The sequence below is a fragment of the Pelmatolapia mariae genome, linkage group LG2 (genome assembly GCF_036321145.2).
Source record: "Pelmatolapia mariae isolate MD_Pm_ZW linkage group LG2, Pm_UMD_F_2, whole genome shotgun sequence".
NCBI lineage: Eukaryota > Metazoa > Chordata > Actinopteri > Cichliformes > Cichlidae > Pelmatolapia > Pelmatolapia mariae.
This window is the reverse complement of record NC_086228.1, coordinates 24,323,753-24,342,869: the sequence shown is the minus strand read 5'-3', so window position 1 is coordinate 24,342,869 and position 19,117 is coordinate 24,323,753. Positions and strand designations below refer to the sequence as shown.

General features: G+C 40.3%; 1 protein-coding gene across 1 annotated transcript; it reads right to left on the bottom strand.

Annotated features, from left to right (window-relative positions):
• Positions 1-6,990: 6,990 nt before the first annotated feature.
• Positions 6,991-13,635, bottom strand: kcnk4a (potassium channel, subfamily K, member 4a). The gene is made up of 7 exons (XM_063483186.1): positions 13,603-13,635; positions 12,116-12,366; positions 10,892-11,009; positions 10,300-10,460; positions 9,117-9,303; positions 8,164-8,300; positions 6,991-8,070 (listed from the first exon to the last, which is right to left on the bottom strand). Exons 2-7 carry the CDS (start codon positions 12,302-12,304, stop codon positions 6,991-6,993), a joined length of 1,872 nt encoding a protein of 623 aa, XP_063339256.1. The 5' UTR covers positions 12,305-12,366; positions 13,603-13,635.
• Between the last annotated feature and the right edge of the window lie 5,482 nt (positions 13,636-19,117).

Here is a 19,117-nt window from a genome sequence, read left to right as displayed (position 1 = left end):
AGGGAAGAAATTTCACAAACTTGACTCGTTTTAGAGGTGGCATCCAATTACAGCACCATGCTGGAATTCAGTGACCTCTTTAGAGCGACCCATTTTTTCCTGAATGTTAATAAAGGCAGACTGCGAGTCTATGTGCTGGATTTTGTACACGTAAATTCAAAGATTAAGAGTTGTGGCCCACTATTTTTATTCATATAGTCTACTCTGACCTCACTGTTTTAAACTCTGGATGTGAGCATCCAGCACTTTAACAGTGTAAATGACAAATAATAAGGAGATATAAGGAGTATAAGCATAACAGGTCCCCTTAAATTTTCTTAAAACAGCAAAGTGAGCTGTTTTCTATTTTGAGTGAACTGTAAGAATTAGAGGTGGGTGGATCGATCCAAATATCGGTAGTATCGATACCAACACTGGTATTGGTATTGGAACGATACTAGCATGATTGTAACGATACTTTGCTTCTTCCAAGTTTAGTATGTAGCCCGCTGAACTGTGTTAATTATTTCTTTGGAAAAAATAAACCTCAAGCATGCACTATGAAAAATGTCCGAACCTTTTTGTGTGCTTTAGAGACAGAAAAATTTGCATTCCAGGTCTCCAAAAACTCAGTTTCAAAACACATGAAAAGCTGGTGTGTTGTGTTGTGTTAACTAATTATTGTGGAACGTAACGATCACAGTGATATAGCGCTGATTAAAATGTGTTCAGAATTTGCAAATTGAGAATTCATCTCATAAGTCCTGGTACACTACTCTCCCCCAATAAACTGCCTGAATAACTTAAAATTATTGATACTGATATCGGCAATACTGGCCCTGTATTTATTTGGTATTGGATTGATACCAAAATTTGTAATGTGGCACAGGACTACTGTGAATGAGGGGAAGTGTGAATGTTGAATGTTTTGGTTGAAATGTCCAGGCAAGTATATACATGTTAAATGTCAAGATATATGTGTTTAAATAGCGTCAATTAACACACAACGTCAGGTTTTTTATTTCTATATGATAATTCTTCATAATTAAACAATAAGAACAAGTAGTCTGATGTCCTGTAATCATTTTGAAGTTATAATTAACTTTTTAACTTTAACTTTTTGTACAAAGTATCAGATCAGTATCGTCGATGCCACAATGAATTTTACTTGGTATCGGTTTGGAAAGGAAATCAGTGGCATCGCACATCAAGAGTATGAATGTGACCGTTTTGCATAACATGAAATCTACTTTAAATTCCCAGAAATATTACCAGACATGACTTATAACCCTGCTCTGACCACAAGATCAACACTCAGCAGAAGAATCACTGAGACATTTTAACCCTAAAACACCCGGGCTAACCGAACGGTTTCTGTCATATTTCAGGCCGTTTCCAGAACAAAACAACTAGGTGTGCATCAAAAGTTAGTGAGACTACCACTGGAAAAACCCAGAGCTTGTTCTAATGGTCGCTAACCACATCTTTATTGATATATAGTGAGGTATATTTGTACGCACCATTAAGAGTACAGAGGAGGTCATCAGAAGCCATCTTTATGACATCTGGGTGGGAGCGATAACCCTCTAAAGCCTGACCTGTGAAATAATTGCCAGAAAATTCTCATTTTTGAACTGTCTGATTAAAAATTAAATATTAATTTGCATATATATCATTTGTATCATATTTGCTACTTTTTGTGTAATTAAAGATTTATTGTGCTATTTAATTTGTTTCTGTTCGGGGGGGGGAAATAACACTGATGATATAGACGTCTCAAAAACTTACTAAATCTCATCAAATATGACATACTTGGTGTTACAGGGTTAAAAGTAAGAGGATCAAAGCCACAATGAAAAAAAAACTAAAAAATGGTGAAGGTGAAGAATTCAATAAAGAGTTTCCTAATAATTAATTCCCCAGCAGCAGTCCTTGTAAGGATTTGCTAATTTGCTCTCTTCACAGTATAAAGAAAAATAAAATGAAATCATTCTTATTAGAATTTATTAGAATATATTTTTGAGCAAAAATGAATTAAAAAGTCTGTTTTTCTCATTTTCTTTGTTTAATGTATGTGTTTAAATGTTAGGCATTAATAGCATTGACAGCACTAATGCTTTTTCCTTTAATCTGTGTATTCATCCATGTGTTTATTAGCCTACATATAGGCTATATTTATAATTTGTGTCATTACTCACACACATAACTCTCTGGCTCAGTAGGCTGTTTATTTATCTAGAGGCTGGCACTCTGTTTAATCGGAATTAAAAAAAAAATAACCAACTGAAGTCAGCTTTTTTATTTACACTTTATAAATATAGATATATAGTGTAAGAAATAAATTATCGCACAGTCAAAGGCCCTTGATTCATCCAGTTTCTCAAAAACAAGCATCTAAAACCCAAATCTGCCTGCATGGCTGGATGCTGCTGCACGGAGACGATGTTTTTGGTGTACTGACCCTTTAATGTCCTTTAATGCAGTGTGGTTTAAATCCCAGCTGTGAAAGTAGCTTAAAGAGATACAAACTGTTCTAGAGGCATTACAATAAAATTGTTTTTCTGAGCAGCAGTGAGAAACAGCTTCACTCTGTGTGTATGTTGGGGTGTCAGTCCTCGAGCTGTGGTGAGCCTCCCTCCCCCCTGAGTAAACTAGCCCCAGCATCTGTTAGTCTTTTCCACTTAACTACCCCTTGCTAAATCCAACCTGTACTTATCCCATGGTAGAGCGCCTTGCTCCGTCTCACATTGAGTCCCTCTGTCCTTGAGAAGGACGTCTGTTGTGGATGTCGACCCCTGCCCACACACACGCACAGACATGCACGCACACACACACACACACACACACACACCCTGCCTTTGACCTACAGAAAAAGAGTGTGAGTGCAGCACACCCCTACATTCATATATTCTGCTATTTTTGCCTCCATGCTGCAAAATATGCCATGATTAATGGTTCTGGCTCTGGAAACGCTCGCTCACCCTCCCCGTGCTGACCAAAAAGTAAGAGAGCCTGTTAAAAAAGTAATTCATTCACACAAGCACCTTATGGTCTGAACTCACATGACAGGTCTGGACGAGACTTTAGATTGAAGTCATTCCTATTTATTCCTGCCAGTTAAATTAAAACGCAGCTCTCGGGGCAACAGGGCACCATAAACACAAAATATAGAGTTATACAAGCAGCAGAGCGGCAACGAGACACGGGAGTAAACAGAAGATACCGATCTGTGGCCTCGGCGTTATTGAAGCCATATTCGTCGAGCAGTCAAACTTGGAGAGCAGAGCTGTACTTGAGGCCCTGCTGGGACAAAATAGCTGTAAGGCCAAACCCACAGAGGCCTGGCTGTTCTGGTTTTTAACAGACGAGGGCGTCGTTTCTGTGCTTTCTTTCAATAACTGCACAGCAGGGTGTCTCAGTTTGACTTTCAGTCTGTCTGGTGTTGACTGTGGGAGTCATATTTATTACAACAGGAGTTTTTTGTGAAGTGGGCCACATTTTATAAAACAGAAGAAAAACAGTCCCATTTAAAGTGAGATTTAGTAGCTATTTTTTCCCTTGTAAGTGATCACTAAATCTACAGCTTTGACAACACTTTATCACACTTGGATTAAACCAAATCCTCAACTAATACAAAGACTTACAATTAAAAAGTATTTAGTCTAAAACTAGGCTTAGGCTAAGACTGATTTTTAAAAACAGGGTTAAATACATACGAAAATACAACCTTTAACAGGCTTTTAGCTGTTTTTTTTTTAATAAAAAATTTAGTTGAAATGTATTTTTCAAGTATTTATATGCAAAAGTTGATCTTTAAAAAAATATAGTGTTATCTTTCCTGTGGGTTTTGATTTTGTTTTTAAAAAAGATGTTTGAAGATGTGATGCCCATCCTTCCACTGATATCATTTCTGATGAGGCTTCATTGAACAGTAGATGGATCAACGGAAGGTCCAGCTGCACCTTGCCTGTCCTGTGCCAGTTGTTTTGTTTGTTTGTTTTTGTTTCTTAAGAATATGGCGTTCAGATACTGTTTATTGGCTGTAGATAGAATAACTATCTTTTTTTCTTTCCTCAAAGATAAACTGCTGAGATATATTTTGGAATCACCTTGCTGGTGTAACAATCCCATCTTATGCCTGTCATATTGTGTTATCTTTGGCATTTCTAATAAACTCAGCTGGAGGTATGGGAAGAAAGTATGTTAATAGCAGCCTGTCAGAAAAAACACCAAGTACCTTAAAAACAATTATTCTCTGAAAATGGTCAGGCCCTTGGAAGCAAAATATAAAGAAACAAGGGATAGTTCAAGGCTTTTGCACAATGCTGTGCATAATTAATGTTTAGTTATGTACATATTTAGCATAAAACCCAATAATATCCTTGCTGTCCACCTTCATTTTATTGTACAAAAAGAAAAAGTAATAAATAATTTTAAAAAAGCATCCGTCATCACTCAGGACTCATAATGACATTACTGCTGATGGGTCATAGTCAGCACACCACTATGAGCCATCTACTTCCAGCTTTCTGTCAACAAGTGACAGAATATGTGGGAGCCTGAATTTGAGTGTAGACTCTGTCCGTTACTTATTTTGGCACTGGTGGAGGGCAAAATGCCACGATAGCCTCGTGTAGTAGTTCCTGCTTCTGAGTAAGCAGGAAGAGGCAATTCATCCCACATTCACCCAAAGCTGAGTTCATTCAGGACTTTCAGGTCAGGTCATTTCACATCTGCTGCTGCACAGTGCGCCAACTGTGTGCCTGTTTTATTCTGTCTGCAATGTGAGCTGAATATAATGAACCTTTAGAGGTTTACAGACAAGAAATGAACATATATTATGTAAGCAAATGAGAGCGCAGTCCATATGTAATGCAATACGATGCAGTGTTTAAAAAATACAGTCCTTCATAAATTAAATTGGACGCTCATATTAATCATGACCAAAGTTTAAAATAATGAGGTCAGTGTATTTACTGTAGAACTAATTCTGTAAAACCTCATTCTCAGTTTTCTTCTGCTCTCTGTTTTGTATGACATCATTGAGAGCATCTCAGGCACACAGCTCTGGGTGTGAACACGGAAGCCCCACCCACCCGATATTCAAACCTTTTGTTTGTGAGCTGCGGTCAATCAGAAGAAAGTCGTCTTAAAGGAAGATGAACTAAAACTGATTTGTTTCAGACAGTGGATGAACTGAGGGTTCTGCACCAAAGCACAGTTTAAAATCGATAAAGATAATTTTAATCTGTGAATTATATGAAGCTGTTCTAACAGATTCCAAGAATAAAAATATGGATCTTTTGTTTTCTGCACTTCTACTTTACGGCACGCCCATAGATCACCTGCCTGACATATGTACAGAGGCTATGTCCTCACTGCTGTAGCCTGGGTGGTGATTCTGCCTAGAGCCATGTGCTGCGTATCATCTCACCATCCTGTCACTACCTAAAAAAGCCAGGATGGAAAAAGTTTACTTATAATATCCACGGTGATAATAAGAATTAAAAACTGGGTATATATCACTGCATGAGCAATGTAGGCACTGCATAATGTAAAGGCACCCTGCAGAGTTTATCTCTTTCGCTTTCAGACACCAAAACACACTCTGGGTCCCTGTGAGGCTTTTAGTGTTAAACAACTAAGTGTTTTATTAATAAATGTTCTAATTTGCATATTTTTGATTAATAAAGTAGAAGACCCAAGTGTAAAAAGTTTAGTGACATTAAAAGTGAAAGAAAACTCCACAGTTACAGGATAAAGATTTAATGTCTGGTAACAGTGTGTAATAAAGGTCTCTTTAATGCGTCACTTTAAGATACATCTGAGATATCAACTGGCAAAAAAAGGGGACATGAAAGGTTATTACACAAGATATAAAACTTGTTATTGTTCAGAAAAATAATTAAACCTAAAAACAAAACAAAAAACTGTAGCTGTCAAGTGGAAAAGTGGACACAAGCAGAATATTACCAACAGTGATTTAAGGACACTTGATTGCAAAGTTGGTACGCAGCACAAACTTAACTTAAATAACTTTGGTGTGACTGTATCAGGTTTAATCATCTGATTTTCTTTTATAACCCTTTTTAAACACAAAATAGTCAGGAGATCCTTTAGTAGTCACTTTCCGTCATCCCTAAAACGACTGACAACTTAAGGACCTGAATGACAGCACACCATGGTGCAATGGTGCTGTTCTGATGAAGAATAATGGCCCTGCCGTGCTCTGAATCGGATGTGCTGTTGTTGTGGTTTTGGTTTTCCACCCACGGCAGGGTTTTCACCCGGGAATTTTTTTCAAGTCGCGGTGGTAAGCCACCCAGATCCTGACGCATCTTGTCTTTTGATCAATTTAGTTAGCACATGACAACCTCACACACTTTAAATACATGTCGTTTACTGTTCAAAACACATCCCCGGATGTCTTTCCCTTTTAAGGTTGCATTTCATAAAAAGATTTTTTTCTTATGTTAACGGAAGTGGTCTTTTTTCAGGCGAGGCAGCCGACAGCTTCTGTAAATTGCTGTGTGTAAACCCTGCACTGAATTTAAAGCTTATAGTCACTCCTCAAAAGTTAGCCTCACAAAGCCAGATTAAATCTCAGATTTAGTGTCAAGTCAGTGCCGAGAATTGACTGAGCTCAGCAGCTCAAAACAAAGCAGATAATTATGTTTAATGACATCTTGGTAATGATGTGACTCACTCAGTCCTGAACCTTGTTTACAAGAGGAGCGGTCCACTTAAAGTTGCACGATTAGCCTCACTGAAAGGCAGATTTATGTCTTTGTCAGAGCGTCCTGGAAACTCAAACCCAGCTTATATAGTTTTAGTCACACTAAAGTAACAAAGCAATATTGGTGAGGTGGTTTTGTGAGGCTAACTATAAACACCAAAAAGAAAAAAAGAAAAAAACCCCAGAACAACAGCTGCATTCATGAGGCGTGTTTCTTCTAGCTAGCAGCAGTGTAGAACCACAGCTGTGATGTAGGCTGTCACATCTGGTTTTTGTCAGAGTGCAGGAGCTGCATCTGTCTGGTTCTCAGGTAGAGACAGGTCTGAAAGAGAGGATGCTGGAGGTGGTGTTGGAGGATGGGATGGTGGCTGCATGTCACTGCTGGGCCTCCTCACCTGCAGCGAGCTCCACCTGTGTGATAGCTGTCTCCTTATGCTCTTCTTCTTAGGCTTTCGGGGCCGTCTCCTCTTCTCCTCGCTCGTGGACTGGGGGCGGTCGCTCAGGGTGTCTGAGGACTCGTCAATGTACGCCAAGTTTTCGCCGAAGAAGTCGAGCAGCTGGCAGCTTGGTGAGGGGGCTGTGGTGATGTCAGGGGAGGGAAGGAGGACTTCGGGTAGGGATGTGGGCACAGGGGAGGAGCGAGAAGAAGGACTAGGGTCAGGTGCCTGATTGTGGCTATTGTTTGGTGCAGATTCATAGTTCTCTGCTGGAATCAGTTCATCTTTCCTCTCTGATGTGTCCATATGTGCGAGTCTTACTGATCCCTCCTCCATGCTGCCGATGGTTTGGCATGGCTGGAACTTGTGGGGTGCCATGTAGGAGAAGGAGAGTGAGGAGCCATCTGACCTGGAGTCGAATGCAGACTCTGATCCAGAGAGTGACCCTTCCTGCATACGTGCCCCTACAACATCCAGCTGTGAACCGGAGCGGGTTACGGGGAGGGAGAATGAGCGGGACAGGTGGTGAGGAAATGACCTGCCCTGCCCTTGCAGACCCCCAGCAGGGTCAGCCCTGTACCCTGCTGCTGCTATGGGGACTGTTCCCCCTCCAGTCGCACTCACCTGTGCCTTTGAGTTAGTTCCCCTCGCCCTCTCCCCGGACGAATTGTCCTGCAGCTCACTCATGGAGCTCGACAGGCCAGCCCAGTGACTTGGCAGATGTCCATTCTCAGGTCCCCCTCGCACCCAGTATCCCAGTGTACCCTGGGCTCCCCGGCGGATGCGTCGGCGCTCACTGCGTTTCCAGCGCCGCCGCTGCAGGAGGAAGGGGTCATTAAATTCCAGAGGATTTGGGATGCGGAAATCCTTGGACATGCTCTGCGTCCAGTCTGTTGCGTGGGCCCTCAGCTCCTCCATCTGACAGGGACACAGGTTAACATTAGCTTTACAACACAGAAGAACTGACACAAGTTTAGGTGTCTCTCAGATAACATTTCTGGAGTCTCCCACCTCAGCACGAGTCCTTTTAGACAGCACCCTCAGCCAGTTGCCTATCATGGTGAGGATGGAGGCAAAGTAGGCAAGACCAAACACGATCCACAACAACACCAGAAGCTTGAAGAAGCTGTCGTCTTCAATACCTCCAACTCCATGCAGAGAAAGTTGATTTAATTTTTAATGTGATGTTCCAGTGAACCTCACAGAACAGAAATAACAGAAAGAGGCAGTCCTGTACAAAGTTGGCTGACCATTCATCATTAATTAAACCTCAGCGGGGGGAGACTACAGCTGTAACTTTGTGGGTGGATAGATAAACCTCGTTTTTTGGGTTATTTGTATATAAATGTCATATAAATCATATTAATGACATCACATTCCCAGGAGTGATATGTTCAGGCTGTTTGGCCTCTCTGACAGAAACAGACCACAACCCAAATATATTCAGTTTGACATGAGAATGACGAAGAAAAGAGCAGAAAAACAATTCATATTTGCGTTAATTAGAGGTTTCATATAAAAGGGCACGGAGGTGCCTGGGTCACGGCGTTCTGAAGTTTCTGAAGAAAACTTGACCTGTTATTCAAATTTGTTCAGTCAATACAACTATGATATCAATTTGAAAAGCCTACATCACCTCACTTGAGGTATCGCATTCACAAACTTGGGTGTCCACACCGCCCACCTGCCCAGGTGACGACAACACCCCATCAGACTTTCAAGGCTGAGGGCTAAAAAGCACTCCCTCAGCAGAGGATCACACTTACAGACTGTCATTTGGAAAAGGATCTGTGAAAATGCCCATAACACCACCATTAAACGGAAACACTGAACATAATCTGCTCTAGACCAGGTTATATGTTCAGCGTATGTTGCTATAACTTCACCAGGTAAAAAACGAACAACCATCAATTTGGGATCTTGTTGTCCATATTGATTAAAATGTGTGTGTGTTTGGTCTGTACCTGGTACATAGTCTCCAAAGCCAACAGTGGTGAGCGTGATGACCACAAAATAGAGCGACTCCAAGAACGACCACTCTTCCACTTTCTGAAACACGACCGTTGGCACAGCGAGGAAGATCAGACAGCCAATTAGGATGGAGAGAACCGCTGAGGTCACCCGCACAGTCGTGGGCCTGACCTTGCGTTTCTATCAGAGAGAGAGATAGAAGCCAATACAGATGCAGAATAAATCAAGATCAACACAGCTACACATGTAACAAAAAAAAGTGCAAGAATTAAACTAGATTAAACAAAAAAGGAAAAAGAATTGTCTGGATTCAGGCTGAATGTTGAGATTTGTCAGCTTTTTACTGGTCCACACTGGCATCTTCATCACACGTCTGCATCTCAGGATTATTTTTTTTCTTTATATTAAAGTCATGGACTGAAGATGTAACAGCGGGGCAGCTTTAATACCCATCTGTTTGACAAGTCCTGAAAGAATAAACAAGTACAACATGACTTGACTATGGTGACCATGATATCCTTGAATAAGGCTGCTGTCGGGTTGCTCTAAGCTGTGGCTAAAGTGCTGATTCAGCTGATCTGACTCTAATGCGGGTTTTATATGAAAATTCACTTACAAAGACAGTTTTTGTGATTTGATTTTATTTTTTGTGGAGAAATAAGGTTCCAAGAACAGCTTTATTTAGCAGTTTTATGTTATTTATCCACTTAGAGAATCAGAATGAATCCATCTACTATCTATTTTCTGCTGGGTTACAGGGGCAGAGGTCTAAGCTGAGACATCCAGATGTTTCTCCCCCCCATCTGCCTCCTCCAGCTTTTCTGGTAGGACTCTGCAGCATTCCCAGGTCAACCGACAAACATAATCTCTGCCCCGGGTTCCCCGCCTAGTCGGACATGTACAAAACAGCTCATTTAGGAGCTGCCAAAATCAGATGCCCAAACTGGCTCCTTTTGATGTTGAGGACTCTATTCTGAGCTTCTACCAAGTGACCAAGCTCTTCATTTTATCTGTAAGGCTGAGCCCAGACATTTGGTTCTTGCATGGTTCTAACCTGCAACTTAGAGAGAACCAAACTGTTTACTGCGTAGAGCACTGATAAGAAGTCTGCGCCTCGTAGGTTTAAAGCTGTTTACTCCTAAGTTTTGGCTGATGGGCAGGACAGACCATTCTCACCAGGAAGAGGGTCTCAATCTTGGCCACAGCTCTCCGCAGCATCGTGCCCATGTGGTCGCCCACTCCAGCGAGAAGTATGCCAAACATGGGGATGCCCACCAAAGCGTAGCACACGCAGAACAACTGACCATACAACGTCCGAGGTGAGAGGTTCCCAAAGCCTGTTTGAAGCATTAATCAAAAAGACATGACGCTAGTTATAAAAGCTGACATGCACAAACAATTTAAAGAGGGACCTTGTGTAATTATTTTAATTAGTAGGGCGTATTAGAAAATATTCATCAGCTGTGACTCTACAATTCATGAATACTTTGTTGACCAGAAAAATAAGCTACAGTTTGATCACATTTTAAGTAGTGTGTCTTTGAAACAAGGACATAAATAAGCTCTAGTGTGACGTTTTTCAAGCCATAAAAACCTCTGCAGGCTAAATCCTTGCAAATTTAGATGATACCAAACTACATTTAAATGCTTCAGTGAAAATAATGCAGGTAACACTTTCTCAGAAAAGAGAATCTCAACAGTGCATCAGGTAGATCATTTTGTCACTCAGAGGGCAACGTTTCCCCTGCAGGTGAGCTCTGTCACTTACCTATGGTGGTGATGATGGTGCCACAGAAGAAGCAGGCAGACGCGATGTCCCAGCGGGTGGTCAAGTTGGCAGGAAGGCTGCTCACATCCAGGCCTGCCTCGACTGCAGACATCAAACCCTGCAGGCGTGGAAGGAATTTAATTTTTAATTAATTTTTTTTTTTTAAGTTTTATCTATTTGTTCATTTTATTTGCTCACATTATGGGTGTATTTGTAATGCATGGACCTCGTAGCGTACATAAAGAATGATATTAAGTAAAATCTGGAAAATAAAAGCAGCATGTGGTAAACAGTAGGAACTTAAAGAGAATATCTCTGTGCTACTGAATACCCCAGCCTGAGAGGTATATATGATCTAAAGCTTTTTATAATATATATATATATATATATATATATATATATATATACACATATATAAAGTCACAGAAGCCCATCCACCTGCTGTTCAAACCTTCTGTTTCCCTTCTGTCCAAGGGACAGCCAATCAGAAAAAAGATGGTTAAAAGGACGTGTTTCAACAGCTTGTTTAATGTGAGATTAAGAAAAAATCCATGTAGTCTGGAGGAATTATGTTCCACTCGAATTCAGACTTTGTGAAGCTCAATTTCAAATTAAAACATTCAAGTTACAAAAGCCCATCTGGTTTGAGCGATAATGTTACTACAGCAATTTGGTTATTTACATTTACATTCAGCATGTTTAATTTGCTGTTAATCTAATACAGACTGGAAGCTTTGGCCTTCTGATGGCACACTTCTAAATATTTACTCACTAATGTTATACAGTGTGCACTTTAAAACAGCTCAACTGTGCTGACATAAGTCTGTGAAGGTTCTCAGTCATCCAGGTCATCGTAGTCAAAGGAGTTTGCAAAGAAAAGCGTAAAGAAGTCCAGAAGCTTTTCTTTGCAAACTCCTTTGACTGTGCTGACATAACTTCATTTACATGGAAACAAATCGAGTAAGCCTAAAAAATATAAATACTTCAGTGCTACTTACTTTGACCACCTATCCCACACAGGTGATATGACTCCAGATATTTCTGCTTTGTTTTTTCCTATTTCCGTTGTGTTTTGTGTGCTTTTGCAGCTTTTTTTTCTTATTGCTGGTGTTTACTTAAGTTGCAGTCCGTTTGGCCTCTCAGGGCCACCGTAAATAAAGCATATTTTAAAGCTGCTTCAGAGTGTGAGTGGGATAATAGTGACCGTACTGTGTTCACGGATACCTTTACAAGCTTGTGAAAGTCCGACTCGGTGACACAGGAGTTATTATCGAGGAATTCTTTCTTGGTTTGAAGCAGGTTTTTATGTGCCGAGGTCTCTTTGGGCTTTTCCAGGGTGACAAAAACAAACGCTCCCATCACCAGGTACAACATGACTCCCACCAGCAGGGTGGTGAGGGTAGTGCACCGCATTTTCTCCCCGTCTTTCTCCCTGCCCCTCCAGGGTTAAAGGGTCCCAGCTCACAGGTCCAGATCTGGTCGGGAATTCAGTCAGGATACAACTGGCCATAAAGAGGAATTTCCTTTAGAGAGGTGCTACATGTGAAAGCATATCTAAAAAAAAAAAAAAAAAAAAAAGCACCACAAGTGTTCTTGGAAGACATCTGTGCATCAGGCCCAAACCTGAGAGTCATTGACACAAAAGGTGACAAACTACTAACATGGTGGAAAATAATGATAAGCACTTTAATTTAGTGAGACTTTCATGGCTTAATTAGTATGACTGTTATTAGACAGATGATTGAGTGAATCCAGGTTGTATTTACTCTTATAGTTGGCACACAGTGTGGATGTTTCAGAGCTGTTGCACGAAACATTTTCTGTATTAAAGGTGGGTCCTTAAGCCACACTGCGTGTACACTGAGCGACTCGCTGGTCTTTTAATTAACATTCAACTAGTCCAGATTGTCCAAAAGCAGAGCTGTCACTGATGCGATAGCTATTGTAAGAGGAGGAATACGTGACAACAAGTCCTCTTTCAAGTTTACAGTGTTATAAGACTTCAGATGTTCGTGTCGGTGGGTACTTCCCAACATTATACAAGATTTTATTACAAGATTGTTCTTTAAAAGCTTTCTGCATGAAACAGACTGGATTTTTTTAAAATTTTGCCCTCGTTTCTCAAGCCCTCAGGTAAGATTAAGAGGTGAGGCACAAAAGAGCATTCATGATGTTGCACTTTGAGAAATAGCATGCAATCTGTTACAAGGCCAGCTGATGAAAATGACACACCATAGACCAACGTTTACTTGCCAATTGATTCTGGATTTTTTTTTTTCAGCATACATGTAAAATGTAAATGAGATAAATATAAATATGAGCCCTAATTTCAAGTCACAGAGAAGCCTGTCCAGCTGTTTCCTCAGCTTACACTGAGGAAAGATGGCAGGTAAAATCAGTAGACTGACAACTTTGCTTAGACAAAGATAATTTCCACTGACGCAGTGTGAGATGTTACTGACGTTGGGACTTGTTTAACTTGGAGTGTGACAAGAGACACTCCTAAAAACAAACCATATCTTAAAACCAAATTGAGATGTGGTTCTTTGAAATGGAAAAAAGGTGCTGTGCTTTAAGAAATGCATCCAGCGTGATCATAGTCTAATACAGCAACAGCGATACTGTCCTATTGAAAGGAGCTATTCAAAATGCTTTCTGTAGTCTCCATGATAATGAATGTTTTATAACTGAGAAAATAACGAAGACAGTACCTTAACTCACTGGAGTCAGGAGCTCATCCCATGTTAAAACTCTAGAAATCAGCTGATAGGGAAATATCGAGACTCCTTCTTTTTCTTCCTCTTCTGCTCGCTCTGCGATGCCTCCAACGTCAGGGTTCAGGCACGGATGATTGCGTGTCCATTTCCTTCCCCTTCAAGCCATTTGAACACTTTCAGGTGCACAGAAGTACAGACTAGGTCAGGTCAAAAACAATCAAGTATCTAAAGTGTAAATCTATCAGAGTAGTTCCAAACTGGCGTATCTCCTCGCTTCTTTTTCAGCAGGGTATGGGTGGCATTAAATAAATGTTCTCATTGCAGGGTGTTTGTCATAATATCTGGAAAAAACTGACACACACCAGGCCACCCTGCCAGTGGGTGCACAAATGATTACACTTTGCCAGAACTCCAAACATACATCTTGACATTAATCGAAAACATGGTTAGGTCTTATCTTCATTTGGCTACTTTGAACCGTGTTTACCTTTGAGTCAGATACCCAGAAAAACAGGACTGGGATTTAGGAGCTTCATGCTTTGGGTCGACTGGCCCCGGTCGTCTCCACGTGGACCTTGACAGTGTTCTGAGATTTCCCAGAGTTTGGCCAACTGTTAGCATTCTGCGCTAATGGACTGCTGGCTTTGGTTTGTGTGGACAGTCTAAATCTCTGTCCCTGGCGTCAACACTGGCAGATTATTAGTTATCACAGTCTAAACCTACACAGGCATATTTTTATATTTTGCTAAGATGTGAAGTGAGGGGGACGTAGAGAGAGACGGCATGTGTCTGACAGACTGTGATCTAATCCCAAGTTAAACAATGCTGCAGGTGGGGTAATAAATCATACACAGAGCTGTTTGGAAAGAGGCACAAAGCTGGAACAAGATGTGTACATGCTGTTCTTTGGTTTGCATGTAAGGCAGGTGTATAAAAGAAATCCAACCCAGGGATGTCAAACTTACTTCACATCATTGGCCACATACAGCTCACTTTGATGTGAAGTGGGTTGAACCACTTAAACTACATGGTAAACATGTAAAGTTATAGATAAGGTTTTAGTACTTCATTGCTGCTGGTTTTCATGAATTCATTTCCTTGTACTTTGGTGTTGTATGGATGGCAATGGGAGGTCTTAAGCAATAGGAAAAGCTGTAAAACTTATGAAAATATAGTTAAAAAGTTCAAAATCCATGCACTCCACATTTTCTAAGCTGTCCAGTATTGGAGTCTTTGCCAGGTTGATTTATTTGACATTATGTTTGACACCCCTAGTCTAACCAAACAGGGTTAAACTAAAGTACTGGTCCTCAAACTCTACTCAAAAATGTTGTCTCTCACCAACAATAAAAATAATCCAAATACTTCCAATTTAAAAATGCTGTTAATAGCATGACCTTGCCCACTACTGAGCCCACAGGCTCACAGCTTAAGAAACACGGCACTACAGAATGTGATCGGTCATGACTTCGGCTTTGTCCTGCAGATCCTCTTTTTACAGCTACAAAATCTCCCTTTATATCGGTCTCTACTCAAACACATTTAGTTAACTTTGGAGGTTTGAGCTCCAGTTTGCAGGATAATCTGTGCATCTTTTTCTGTGTGCTCCACCTGAATCTCAGCTTAACACATGTACACATAGCAAGGATTTTGAGAGTTTAGAAAACTAGGGTGCAGTATGCAACGTACAAATCCAAGATGTAAACTAGAAACTCTTAGTGAAGCTGGAGACTTCTGTCACACTATAAAATGAAAAACACTTTGCATCATTAAAATATTCAAGTATAAATTCTCATCATCAAGTAGTTCATAAAGAAACCTCTTTCTGGAGTCTCTGAGACTAAGCATTAATAGTCCTAAAATAAGTCTATTTGGTTTTCTGTTACTGGAGTTTTATAAGAATTCATAACAGTTTGTCAGGGTCAGTAGTTATATCTTCTAAGGGTTTAACCGATCCAAAATATTAATAACATCACACTGTACAAAAACATGCCGTCCATTTCTTTGTTTGAAAGACTTCAGGGTGTTTATTCATAGTTTGTTTAATGTAAAATATGAGTGTTTATTCACTGATGCTATCACTGCTTTAGTTTGTGTCACACAGAAGAGTTGCCACTTTGGAAAGCTTTCGTTAAGAAAATATATATATATAAGGAAAAAAATCCAGATTCTGTGATCACTGGGTTGTATTAAAATAACTACAGCAGCGGAGTCTGTAAAACCCTAAAAAAGGACACAGCAAAGATGATGCTATAAAAGACACTGGGGCTTTGGTGACTGTATTGTTTGTACTGCATGAAATTAACACAAAAAAGGACAATCTATCAACACAAGTATCTGCCACAGCTGGAGAAACAAAGATGTTTTCTCACCCATAAACCTGAATCAGTCTCCAGAGATGAATAGGATTGTCTGTGGGTAAGACTGTAGTATCTGCTAAAGAATTTACAGTGTGAGGAGAAAATAAAGCTCCTTTAGATGTAATTACCCCCCTAAAGAATTTCCCTTTTTTAAAGTGAGCCAACACTGACGTCAGAAGGAGATCACAGGGTACGACTCTGGATCTCTGGTTTCATGCTCTGGGAAAAAATGATCCACAGAAATAATGACAGGACTGTTTGGGGCTAGAGAAGCAGCATTAAAAAAAAAAAAAAAGACAAACTGCCTGACATATTGCTTTGAGGCAACAAATCTAAGAAAGAATATTTCCAATGAAATGCTTATCAAACAGAGTAAACGCACATGTAGAAACACTGACGCATAAATCTCAAGAGTGACTTTTGCTGTTAAATTACTATTTTGTCTGTAGTGTCAGCGTTTAGACCACATAAGCTGGAGCAGGAGGATTGATCATCTCTTTTTAAAATCAGTGTGACTGTCTATACATCTAAACAGACTTTAAAAACCACACACTAAATGACAAACGTGAAATCAGCAGACCAGTCTCTCCTCAAAAAGCACTAACATTATAGCTCACAGTTCATCCCCTGAAAGACACTGCTGCACATCTTACCTTCAGTTTGGAGAAATGTTGCTGTCCAAGTTCATGCAGCACAAGTTGTTTCACCATTCAACACTGAAGGAGCTCTGTGTGCATGTGTGTGTGTATGTGTGTGTGTTGTGAGAAGGCACTTGTGCATGTGTGTTTTCTCCTTGGAAGGTGTTTCCCCATTCTCGTGACTCTACATCACTCTGACAGAGGACAGCAGATTGTATGAGGAGGAGGAGGAGAAGGGGAAGATAAAGGGGCGAGGCGTGAGAGTGGATGAGGAGTCTATTACAGTGCTACGAGTGTGATTAAGTGCCGTCAGTGCAGAGGAAGAGCAGAGGGCCCGGAGTTTCCTGAGCTGGATCTGGGTGGGGGGTGGGTGGGGGGGGGGTCGGCTCTCTGATTCCTTCATCTCGCCATTCTCCGTCTTTTTAAGAAGCAAAGAGACACTTGTTTCTTCACAGTCAGTTACTGCAGACACAGTTTTTCATTCACTTGGGGTAGAATTGCATCATTAAATAACACAGGCTCTAAAGTTGGAAAAGAATAACTCTTCAGTTCAAGTGTTTGATTCAAGTCTGCTTCTTGTATGCTTTCAGCACCTTGTCAACAACACATTTGTGACCGAAAGGCAAAGGGAGAGGACTTTGGTAATTGCGGAAATACTTATGTGATTTAACCAAGATATTCCACTTAAAAAACACTTTGAGGCTCTCTTCATTGGACCGTGGCACTCATTTAGACTTAATTGTAGGCAAGCAGTAAAAACAAAAATATTCTCTCACACAGCTAACTAAACAGACCTTGAAATACAAAGCACACAGCCCAACATAGCGCTCAGAGAGACAGCGGTTTAATAAAAGCAAACCTTTTATTCTAATCGCAAACACAACACAGATACATTCACATAAAAGTGTCCAAAACAAGGCAACAAATACAATTTAAGTTTCCCCACTCAGGGTCAGACCTCGGCGCCAAAAGACTACAGATCCCAGAGTTATGAAGGCGGCTGAGAGTGAGGTGAGGTGTTTGCGTGTGTGTGTGACAACTTTACAAACAAAAAGTACTCTACCACTAAATAAAATGTAAACATAAAAACAAAAATCACTCCATTTTAAACAAATGTGACGCAAACTAAAAAAAAAAAAAATCACTGGAGGAAAGCACAGCCAGGATTAAAGGAGAGATTCACTGTTTTTAATATAGTTTACTTTAAAATTATACTAATGTCTTGTTATCTATATAAACAAATAAATGGCCACTTCCTCCTGTCCTTAACAGCTCCAAAGCATTTCATAAATGGCTAAGCTGAAATTAAAATTTGGAAGCTGGACTTGTAAATGAAATTCCCTCTTTTTGTTTCTTTTTGATTTAAGCTCACCTTTCTCTGGACATTTTTCTAACCTATAAACATGAACTTTGGAGGATGTTCATGTGGTGGGTCACACCAGGATGTAAAAATTCATGTATTCATTCTAGTAGATTGCAGCAAGTGCTGTACTTGCAACATAATAATTCTGCATTTTCTTTATTTTTGGTCCATTTTTGGCCCAAACATTCTGACCCACAAATTTTATAACGGAGGGCACAATCATCATTTATTATCAAAGTTGCATTATTCACTTTTATCTAACTTCCTTAAAAGTTGAAACAAAGAGAGAGTCAATGGTGCGAATATATCTTAAGAAAAAAAAAGTGTTGGTCTAAACTAAGGTAAGAGAATAAACCTGACTATCTGATTATAATGCTATCCAGGGAAACTTTGGGTCCTGTCAGCCACGTGAGTGTTACTTTGACACATTAACATGGTTGCCCATCCCTATTACATTGAGAAAACTTCTCTAACAGCTCAAGGAGCATGGCAAAGTTTCCAAATTTCCCACATCTAAATCCAATTAAGAAGCTGCAGGACATGCAAGAAAAATCCAGATCCATGGAAGCCCCACTCAAATAATCTGCTGTCAACATCCTGATGCCAAACACCATGGACACCCCAGAGGTCCAGTGTCTATGCTGAGAGCTTTGTTGAAGGCAAGAAGGGAACCTTATTGTGGCTGAACTGTTTACAGTGGCATAGCCAAGTAAGATATACTAATATGCTAGTTAGCATGGGTGTTGGTGTAATTTTGTCTGTTAAGCCAAATGTCAAGGGGGTAAACAGAAGAGCAGAGAGAAAACAGAAACTCTCCAGGAACTGTTCTGACTGACTGGCATCCACACAGCCAGCTGGCACGCAAGTAGCTATCGCAACACAAAGAAAATTTTATGAATTAGTTCTGGAAATATGGCTGCAAGTGTCTAGAGTAAATATTCCACAGAGGCAGAGTCTGTTCAAGGGTCATACCAACCTTCGGTACCAACCTTACCAAACTTAACTACAACATGCAACTCCTTCAATGTACATGATGGCCTGTGAGTATAACTTTAAGTAGAATTAAGAACCTATCCTTTACCAGATTAAATCCTGTAAACACAATGGTGAAAATCTGCTGTTTTAGGGTACATAACAAACTTGACATT

Excerpts from the sequence above, each read along its gene's own strand:
- kcnk4a (XM_063483186.1), bottom strand. The coding sequence starts at position 12,304 with ATGCGGTGCACTACCCTCACCACCCTGCTGGTGGGAGTCATGTTGTAC. Across the intron at positions 10,461-10,891 it reads CACCATCATCACCACCATAG|GCTTTGGGAACCTCTCACCT; the intron begins GTAAGTGACAGA and ends TGCTTCAAACAG. Across the intron at positions 9,304-10,299 it reads AGATTGAGACCCTCTTCCTG|AAACGCAAGGTCAGGCCCAC; the intron begins GTGAGAATGGTC and ends TCTCTCTGATAG.